General features: G+C 30.2%; 1 protein-coding gene across 2 annotated transcripts; it reads left to right on the top strand.

Moving 5' to 3' along the window:
- The first annotated feature begins 2,895 nt into the window (after positions 1-2,895).
- Positions 2,896-10,366, top strand: LOC124918914 (NAD-dependent malic enzyme 59 kDa isoform, mitochondrial). Of its 2 annotated transcripts, none has more exons than XM_047458989.1 (20): positions 2,896-2,994; positions 3,184-3,315; positions 3,781-3,877; positions 4,209-4,327; positions 4,428-4,595; positions 4,769-4,897; positions 5,449-5,509; positions 6,004-6,107; positions 6,188-6,271; positions 6,422-6,528; positions 6,632-6,725; positions 7,279-7,392; positions 7,572-7,637; positions 8,289-8,361; positions 8,453-8,539; positions 8,628-8,682; positions 8,767-8,838; positions 9,256-9,318; positions 9,413-9,527; positions 9,971-10,366. In XM_047458989.1, exons 2-20 carry the CDS (start codon positions 3,187-3,189, stop codon positions 10,040-10,042), a joined length of 1,809 nt encoding a protein of 602 aa, XP_047314945.1. In that variant the 5' UTR covers positions 2,896-2,994; positions 3,184-3,186; the 3' UTR covers positions 10,043-10,366. The 2 variants fall into 2 exon arrangements, with proteins under 2 accessions (XP_047314945.1, XP_047314944.1); XM_047458988.1 differs by having other exon boundaries at positions 2,925-2,994; positions 3,181-3,315.
- The last annotated feature ends 914 nt before the right edge of the window (positions 10,367-11,280 follow it).

Raw genomic sequence — 11,280 nt, 5'->3', positions numbered from 1 at the left:
ATCTGGTTAGATACTAAAGTAATCATTAAACTTTTAAAAATTAATTTAAAAAAAATAAAATCAAACAAAGATCCAAAACCCATATAAAAAAACAAAATAATCAAAGATTTAAGTGATATATATTTGCCAAGTCTTGAGCAAATATCTTAAGCAATCAAACTTATTTTCATTTTTATTATTTTAAGTTAAATTTATGAAATTTAATAATTACAAATAATAATTAAATACCATTGTATTAATATGTATTATGAATGTATTATTATTATTATTAATTTTTTTGTATGAGAGGCGAGCATGTACGGCTGACACTAGTTATCTATTTTTTTTTTTATGCATATTGATTTATCAAATTAAATCTCATTCCAATTAATTAAAATATATATATAGAGAGAAAGAGTCAACAATATTATCGAATTTCTTAATTATTCATTATTACAATAACATAACAAAAAGTCTTGATCTAAAAGTTCTAATTTTCCATTTTTGTTAAGAAGGCTTATAATTAAAGTTAAGCAATCTAAATTATATAAATAAATTCAAATATAATATCAGGCCAATTTATTTGATTGTCTTGAAAGATAACTCATATATTTTATTTTCTTGACTTAGTCTTATTTTTTGTTTTGGTTTATAGTAGTAAGTTTTTCATTTGTGATATCTTAGGTTGTTTGGGATTTTAGTTGCTTGAATTTTATTTATCAAAATCTTAACCTTAACTCTAATCCTAACCCAAATGTTATTATGACAATACACCTAATATATTGAGAAATATACAAAAGAAAACATGAAAGTATGAGAATCTATTAATGGTAAAAAAATAGACAATTATTATCTTCCATTTTAGGATGAAAACAATGGTAAACAATCTCCAAGTAAACTACAATGAAGGCAATCAAAACCGAACCTAAAGAAATTATAGTAGAGTAAGGATGATAATGAGGCGTAGGGGTTGAACACCGGCCAGTTAAATGGTTCCGTTAAATTTGATTTCACCTTTTATTTTATAAATCACCGACTAGTATTAGCACTTTAAGATGAAAACAATGATGAACAATATCCAAGTATACTATAGTGAAGTCAATCAAAACCGAACGTAAAGAAATTATAGTAGAGTAACGATGATAACGAGGCGTAGGAGTTAATACCGGTCGGTTAAATGGTTCCGTTAAATTTGATTTTACCTTTTATTTTATAAATCGATTAACCGACCAATATTAGCATCGGTTTTACCGGTTCTGTTTCTACTGGTTTCGGTCGGTTAATCGGTTTAACCATGAACCGATAATTTATTTATTTTTAATTAAGTATTAAATTATTTTATAAAATCCTTGTTTATGCAATACTAATACTATTTTTTATTTTGTTCTATTATAATGAATTATATTTTATTATTTTATAATATAATATATTATAATAATATTTTACATATATTTAATTATTTTTATAATAAATTGTATTATTATAATAATATAATATATTTTAAAATTTTTATATTTAAACTAATAACTATATAAATTAGATTTATTTTTTAAATAATTCTATATAAATTATATTTTAAAATATATAATTAATATATATATATATATAAAAATATATAAAAATATTATTTATAATATATTTAATATTTTAAAAATAACTAATATAAATTATAAAATATAAATATATAATTAAATTATTAATGGTTTACCGGTTAATCCGTTAAAAAATAGTTGAACCGATAACCGAACCGTTTAACCGATAAAAAATTGGTTAACCGAAACCTTTAGAACTAGTTAACCAATAAACCTATAAAATAAAATCGGTAATCTATTGGTTCAGTTCGGTTATCGGTTTTTCGATTTTTTTAAACATCCCTAACGTGGCAGATCGGACGAGAATGTGTTTACTATCTCCCTTCCATCTTATTTCGAAGATTTTTTTACTATTATTTCCGTCCCGTTCGTTTTTGAGAAATCTCCACGGGACACCGTTGTACCATAATTTCTGGAAAAAAAATTATTTTTAAATATATTGTATTATGTTAAAAATTTATATTATTATAAATAAATTTAAAACTTTTATAAAATATGAAAAATAAATAAATATATTGATAATTTTATATATTTTATTAGTGTTTGGGCAAAATAAAGTGAGATCACGGTGGAGTTAGGACAAGATATACAAATACCTTGTTCGGTTTGTATTATTTTAATAACCAAAACCAAAAAATATAATATATATATATTATATATATTATATCATATATATATATATATATATATATATATATATATATATATATATATATATATATATATATATATATATATATATATATATATATATAATCACTTATTAACTAAAATATCATATATTTATTATTATTATTTTTTTATTTTATCATTGTGTATTAATATTAATTAAATCGTTTTATAAAAAAATCTTAATCTCTTCAAAATAGTCACTAATCATTTTTTTTTTAAATAACCCTGTTATTTATAACCTCTATCCAAACAAGGCCAGAGACCATCCCATTCCATCCCATCCTTTTCCGTCCATCCCAAATCAACTATCGAAAAAATCGAAAAAAAACGTCTCTATTGAAACAATTTAGATCGAAAAGTGTAGGCGGTTTATAATTTTCATCCCGAATGATTAAAATATTATTTTGTATTAATATTTATATTAAAAGAATAAAATAAAATTTATATTTTAAATAATTTAATTATGAAAAAAAAACCCTAAAAGTGATAAAGAAATTATAGTTTGCCAAATTCTCCAAATATCTGGCTAGAGTTGAACAGGCTAATTGAGGAAAGTCCTGCAGCAAGATATTGCATATTTTCATTGGGCAGAAGCCTGCCCGTAATTAACGTCAAGTCTCGTCATTCAGCTGCCCGAAAGGTAAAAGATGATGCCAAAGGGGAGGAAGAAGATGAAGCGAATCAGAGCCGTTCCTCCGTTTAGGAAACAAAAGCGAGAAAAAGGAGAATAAATACTTCTTCTTCTTCTTCGGTCAGACTGTCTCTCTCCTCTCTCTCTCTCTCTCTCTCTCTCTCTACATCTATATCTACTCAATGCAGCGTAATAGACGATCCTAACAACCGCTTAGAACTGAAGTTTTTTACATTGACAGAGTTATCTTCTTAAATATTGGACTCCATTGGATCTGATCTGATTCCACTGTTCCGATTTCTTCAGAAGAATATGTGGAGGCTTACTCGATCGGCAGCGTCTAATCTCCGCCGTTCACGATGTTTCTCCACCGCCATTCCTGGTCCGTGTATTGTTCACAAGCGTGGAGCTGATATTCTTCACGATCCGTGGTTTAACAAGGTTAAAATATGTGTTTTTTATGTTGGGTCTGTTTTACTGTAGAAAAAAACATTGAAATTTTAGTTCATGTTAGTTAAATTTATGTTCTTGAATATCTTAAATCCATTTCATGTCTTTTATTGTCTAGCTTTGTGTTTGAATTTGATTCAGATGTCTGAATATAGAACCTTTATTCAATAGTTTTTCCAAAGAAAATGTTTAACAGAGTTCTTTAGGAAGGAGTATAGGTCTACAGAATTCTGAGAAAAGAAGGTCTTGTGTTGTTTATTTTGAGCTGTATTTCTTGTTCTGCAGCTCAAATGGAGCTGTCTTTGCTCTGTTATTAGGTCTTATAAGTGTATCTTCAGCTTGTGATGTGCCTTCACTTGAGCACATCAAGGATAACTGCAACCTTAGGCATCAAGGATTGTTCTGATATACTTAACATCTTATGTAACGTTTTTCTTTTATTTTCTGTTGCTTCAGGATACTGGTTTCCCTTTGACGGAAAGAGATCGTCTCGGGCTTCGTGGTCTTCTCCCACCACGAGTAATATCATTTGAGCAGCAACATGCACGATTTAGTGAGTTTTTTTATGTCATATATATATGTGTGTGTGCCTCAATTGGGTTAATTTTCTTGATATGTTCTATTAGTTGCAAGGTTTTTATATATAAGCGAAAGGCCTTATTATGATGGCAAATGAAGGGGCCTTTTTTTGAATATGTTAAAGTTTGTATTGTAAAGATGATTTCTAATAATCAAACAACTAGTAAACCAAGTCTTGAACACATAACCGGAATATTGTTTGTTAAACAACTTGTCCATAATGAAAATGAAGCGGCCTTGATTTGTATGCATACTATTGTTCTTTCTCCTTCCACTAAATTTTACAAGTTCTCTTGAACTTGCAGTGGAGTCATACAAGTCCTTAGAAAAGAATACTCAGGGACAACCAGATGGCATTGTTTCTTTAGCTAAATGGAGGATTTTGAATAGACTACATGACAGGAATGAGACACTCTATTACCGAGTAAGTTGCTTGCATATTATCCAAGTTGTCTGAAAAATAGTATCCGTTTCTTCATGGAAAATTACTTGGAACATCTGATCCTCCTTTCATTTTGGTGAAGGTGCTTATTGATCACATTGAAGATTTTGCACCAATAATATACACACCAACTGTTGGATTGGTGTGTCAAAACTACTCAGGATTGTTTAGACGTCCAAGGGGAATGTATTTTAGTGCTAAAGATAAAGGAGAGATGATGTCCATGATATATAACTGGCCTTCTACTCAGGTATTCATTCTATCATGTTACTTTTTGGGTGATTATAGTATTTAGACAAAATCTTTTCCTGAATTTCCCTACTAGAACCTGTAAATTACAACAAAACAACATGTTCACATGGCCACTTGTTCTGCTCAATTCAGTGGAGACAGTTAACTTTTGTGGTTTGTCTATTTTGGTAGGTTGACATGATTGTGCTTACAGATGGAAGTCGTATTCTTGGTTTGGGGGACCTAGGCGTTCAGGGAATTGGAATACCAATTGGGAAACTTGATATGTATGTTGCTGCTGCGGGAATTAATCCACAGAGAGTATGCTCCATTTCATCTCTTTCACAAATATGCATGTGCAAATCCCTGATTTGCTGTGCAATGAATGGTGGATACATTATTTTCTTTGAGAATAGTTTTCTAGGCTTTTTGTGTGTCCTTATGTAAAATTAATTGAATCTTAGGAATGATTAGGATGGAAAAATATGTGAAGAGGATTGTCTAACTGAACAAGGGACAACATAAGCTTGAGTAGAAAATTATGATATGCATGGACTAGCTTGGGTGGTTAACTTACCATCTCATTTAAAGCTCTTTGGACCAAAACTAGCAATTTATTTTGTGTGGAGCTTCCATAAACCAGTTAGGGAATTCATAAGCAAGCTGGTCTGACACCACTAGGCTTCTAATGTTTGGATTTGTTATCATATTGGTTTCATTTGGAAATTGAACTCAGGGTGAGAAAGTTTCAAAATATTATTGGTTGTTTCTTGTTCGATATAGGTCCAGATACAAAAAGTTTTCGAAAAGGCCCAATTATGTAACCATATTATGCCACTTCTTATATTAATGTAGCTTTATCCCTCTGACAGATCCTCCCTGTTATGCTTGATGTTGGGACCAACAACCAAAAGCTTCTTGAAGATCCTCTCTGTAAGTAGATTTATTGTTAATTTAGTGCTTTCCTTTTCAGCTTGGTAATTCAACTGGTTTTCCAAGTGTCTTTTTAATGCTAATATAAACTGCCCACTTAATAGATTTTGTTTGCATGCCATAAAATTCGTTAGCCTGCTTCTCGTTCTGTGCTATTTGCCATTAACCGTGATATTGGTTCTACCTGATTTGATCTTTAGTGTCTGTAGAAATATTGTATATATTAAATAGTGTTGCACTTTGGATAAATATCTTAATGAGTCAAACATTAAATTTAAAGAAGAATTGTAGACGAGACGAGAATGACCTAAGCCTTTAGAGGAGATAATCAAGTTTCAATACTATTACATTCCTTGCTCCAAATAATACACACTCTACTATTTATAAGCTACTGACCCACTAACCTACTAAGTGCCATACACTTTAAGGATCTTGTAAAGCCATTATTTGCCTCCAGTGTTAGGAATTCTTTCTGAATAGTTATGGTTTTACAGATTTAGGCGTACGGCAACCCAGACTAGAAGGAGAAGAATATCTTGAAATAGTTGATGAATTTATGGAAGCAGTTCATGCGCGTTGGCCAAAGGCTGTTGTGCAGGTCAATTTCTTGCAAAAGGAATAGATATTTTCCATGTAAAATAAGAATTTCTACTAATTAATTGATCCATAATGCTACAGTTTGAAGACTTTCAGATGAAGTGGGCTTTTGAAACACTGCAGCGATACCGAAAAAAATGTTGTATGTTCAATGATGACATACAGGTTGGGACTTTGTCCATTTTCTTCTCTTAGTTAGATTTACTTGAGATTCTTTTTTTCTTTTTTTGAGAATTAGGTTTACTGTAGATTTCATCAGGCATTTTGACCTCTTCTACAAAGTTATTGAATGATCGTCTTCTTGTTGTTGTGAAGGGAACTGCTGGTGTTGCGCTTGCAGGACTACTTGGAACTGTAAGAGCTCAAGGTCGACCATTGAGTGACTTTGTTAATCAAAAGATCATTGTTGTTGGAGCTGGAAGGTACCAGCTTATTCTGGCATGAAGACTATGGATGACTTGTTTATTGTCTATGCACCACTTGGATTCTGCCTTGTATCTTCACATTTTCTTATCTGTCTCTCAGTGCAGGGCTTGGCGTTCTTAACATGGCTTTGCAGGCTGTTTCAAGAATGTCTGGAAGTTCTGCAAATCCTCAGTTTTTCCTGCTCGATAAAGATGTATGTATAGCTCCTTTTCACACTGGCCTAATTCGGTCACATTGCCTATTACAAAGCAACTAGCATATTGGAGTCAGATCCCCATTTGAAAATTCTTATGTTCTTTGCTTCTTCTGTATCTTGAAATGTTTTTAGATATAAAAACGTTTGGAAATGAAATTTTGTCAGAGACAGAATATCTGGAAACGTTTCCAGATACAGAAGTAAAAACAAAAACGTTCCAAATAGGGTTGCTTGTCCTACTAATTATTCATTTCATTCTTCTTCTGCTTATGCCTTCTTTTAATTCTTCAAATGAAATGACTCATTTTACATGGCTGCCCCCTCCCCCCTTTTTTTCTAAACCAAAGTAGCATAATATACTTAGTATTTTAAAATGTTATAAATAATCAGGGTGTTTTGATAATTTAAATGATTTGATAGAATAAGTGATTATGGTACAAGTCACATCAAACAATCCCTAAATGTCATTGCAATGAAATTGCATTTTATTATGAAAACAATGACTTGTTATTACACATATTGGGTCTTACTTTCTGGTCTAAATATGCAGGGTCTTATCACCAAGGGGAGAAAGAATATTGATCCAGCAGCTGCACGACTTGTTAAAACCTCCGCAGAAATAGAAGGATTGGGACTTACGGATGGAGCTAGCGTCCTTGAAGTGGTAAATTCGATAAGCATGCCTTTCGGGTTGCTCCCGTCTGGCAATGAAAAATTGCATCGATATTTTCTGTTATCTGAATATAAGATTAGTTTAAAGTAATTCAACTTCAATTTTCAGTGACTGCATGCGTTTAAAATGTTCTTTAGAGCTACTAATTGTTTGATTGGATTGTTAATCAGGTTAAAAAGGTGAAGCCTCATGTGCTCCTTGGTTTGTCTGGGGTTGGTGGCATCTTTAATGAAGAGGTCAAAATCATCTTTCATTCTTTTTCTTTTGTTTATTTCCATGTCAAAGAGAAAGATATAACCAATGATGGTGCAGACATTGTTTCATTGAACCTACATGAAGCTGTCACAACCAAGATCATTAAAAAATCGACAAAGTTAAATTTGAAAATGTTTTTTGTAGGTTTAATTTATTTTTTCTTATACAAATTATTTTCTAGATCATGATCCAAATATAGTAATTTTTTTGTTTCAAATTTCAGTTGATGTATTTTTCTTCTTCTTCTTCTTCTAGATCATGATCTACTTTTTGAATGACGATCCAAATTATTTTCTAGATTATTATGATTTTAACCAACATAACAAATTTAGATCTTTCTTAATGATGATCAATGTGAAAAAAAAATGTGTAGCAAAACATCTATCCCATTATCCATCATCATTTTATGTTGTTGAGGCTTCTACTATTTGATAGATTAAATGCCAATGTGAAGCATATTGAACAAATTTATACAACAGTCATAATTGCTCCAACTTCTTTTTTAAATCTAAGATTTCATTAACCACGGTAAAATCAAATTAGCACCAGACAAATTCCTCCAAATTCTTGTACTCTATTTTCTAGGGTTATTTTGCCTTTGTAAGTAACAACCCTACCCGTATATACTTCAGGTGCTCAAGGCCATGCAGCAATCCGATTCTAAAAAGCCTGCCATTTTTGCTATGTCAAATCCCACAAACAATGGTCTGGCACCGAATCTATTTCTTTCCTTTTTCCATTAATTTTCTTCCATTGTTTTCTTCAAGGAAATTCAATATTGTATTGTCTGTGACAGCTGAATGCACTGCTATTGATGCTTTTAAGCATGCGGGTGGAAACATAGTATTCGCAAGTGGGAGCCCTTTTGATCATGTTGACCTTGGTAGGATCTCTCTTCAATCTTCATGTTGATCAATACAAAATCATAGTTCAATGTGTTTTAGCTTAACCTTTTTGGTTTGGCTCGACAGGCAATGGAAAAGTAGGCCATGTAAATCAAGCAAACAATATGTACCTGTTCCCTGGGTTTGTGACTAATCTTATTGCTTATCAGTTATCATGCAAATGCTTAATGTATGAAAACTTATCTATTAACTTTGAATTATTCAGGATTGGGTTGGGAGCTCTTCTTTCAGGTGCTCGCTTTATTTCGGATGGAATGTTGCAAGCAGCTTCTGAACGGTACAATCTTCTCATTAATATTCTTTAACCAAACAGAAAGAAAAAACACTTTCAATTTCCTATGGGATCGTGATCTTGACAAAAGATTAGTTTCCAAATAGGCTATTGGAGTAGTTATGCATTTTAATGAATGAGTTAAGTGTAAGTGGAATTGTTTGGATAAACAGATTTAATCCACATCAAACAGACCTTAATCATTTCAATATATTCCTATTAGAAAAAAGAAAAAAAGCATACAGATTAAAAGGTTTTAATATATATATTTTTTTCAAATAATCCTATATCTGCAGTTATACACATCAAAATATCAGTGTTTTTTATTATCTTAAATTTTTATTTTTTATTATTGAGCTTAAACAATCATATTATCTTTTGGTTGCTGATATTCATTTTACTTTTGATGATGAACCTGAGCAGCCTTGCTTCATACATGACTGATGAAGAAATTCAAAAGGGCATTTTGTTTCCTTCTATTAAAAGGTGATGATGATCTAAACTACTTGGCAAAGTCTGATCACAATCTTATAAAACTTAACCCAACATATATTCACATTTTTCCAACACATATTTGCAGTATTCGGCACATAACTGCCGAAGTTGGAGTGGCTGTAGTTCAGACAGCTATTTCTGAAGATCTGGCAGAAGGACATGGTGAAGTCGGAGCCAAGGAGCTCACTCATATGTCAAAGGTATGATTTTACTTCACTTTACAATTTTCCGACTGCATTATTTTTCAGTTTATAGATCAGCTTCATTTAGAAACACTTTTCATGTCATGTTTAGAAACTGAATTCACAAAAATACATGTCTTTTCAAATAGACCCAATTATGTTGATTTGAAAACACTTCCTTGTAACTAGATATGGAGCAGGGTCTGTGTTTTGACGAGAAAACAAAAAAGTTGAAATTTGACATATATTCATAAATTTGTTTATAATTTTTCTAATTCAGATTCAGACATAGACTCAACTTCATAAAGTGTTTCCATATGGAACTGGTTCTCTTTCCAACTAAAGAACACAACATTAATACAAATTTGTATGATTGATTATAGTTTTAAAACGAATCTCGATTAATAAACAAATAAGTTATTTTGAGATATACTATAATAAAATTTAAAATGTGGTTGCAGGAGGAGATAGTTGAATATGTGACCAACAACATGTGGTTTCCCATCTACAGCCCTCTTGTTCATGAGAAATGAGATGCCTCAATTTGGTTTCTTATTTTCTCACTTAAAGCTGATTCAACAAATTTGCTCACTTAGTGGACATAACTATTAGTTGGGAATAAGTTCTTTAACATATTTTATACTCTTTACTTGCCATTTTGATGAAGTTTTGAATTTTATAAGTTAAACAAGTCTTACATTTTATATGAACTTGTGTTTGATTTGTAATTTATATATATTTTGGGTGGTGATTAAGGTTAGATATTGGATTTCCCATGGAATGAATGTTTGACAAGTGTATCAATCACTTTGTAAATTGTTTATCTGTATTTGTAATTGTTGTTAATTATTGAAGCCCATGTTTGTTTTCTAAGCATAGGTAGATTGAGTCTTAATTGAACAAATGTGTCCAACCAATTTGATTAAAAATTAGATGTTTATAAAAAAAGTATAGTTTTTTAAAATTAGATTAAAATCTTTGAAAATATAAAATATAGGTATTTAAATTTTAAAATAATAATCATAATGACAATGACAATAAGTTTTAAAATATCATATATGTCAATAAAATAAATAAAGATATTTAATAAAGTAGAAGATGTCTATATATATATAAAAGAATATTATTGTCATTATAAATTTATTAAACAAAAAGTAATTATTATTTTAAAAGTATTAATATGCAAATATATATATATATATATATATATATATATATATAAACTAAAATATTATTTTAAAAGATATTTGTATCTCATCCAATTACAATATTTATACTAAATAAAACTAGAAACTTATCTAAAAATTAGTTATCCAATTCTTATGGAACTTCAACTCTACACCTAAATTTATATCCAGATAGAATCAATATGCTCATTTTATGATATATTTAAATTTTTATTTGAAATATTTCTTTTATATGTCTACATCCAAACCACTGTTCTAAATGGTGTTCTAAATGGCGGTCGAGGCGGTAGGCGGTTCAACACCGCTCCGCCTATACATGAGGCGGTCAGATTATTTAATTATTTATTATTTTTATTTAATTAATTACTAATATTAATATACGTATATATATTTAATAAAAAAAAAACTCTTTATCACCCACTATTTATTTAAATTTTGAAATGACTCTTTACATTCCAATTCATTTATCCTATTCTTTTCTGTTTTTTATCTCATTCACCTAACATCCTTGATCGTCTACATCTTCTTAGATCATCTAATCATCTATCTCTTCTCCAGCTCGTCTACATACTTATTTTTGTTAA

Source organism: Impatiens glandulifera, chromosome 1, assembly GCF_907164915.1.
Source record: "Impatiens glandulifera chromosome 1, dImpGla2.1, whole genome shotgun sequence".
NCBI classification, from domain to species: Eukaryota; Viridiplantae; Streptophyta; class Magnoliopsida; order Ericales; family Balsaminaceae; genus Impatiens; species Impatiens glandulifera.
Note: the sequence above shows the minus strand (reverse complement) of the source record. Positions and strands in the feature narration are given on the sequence as shown.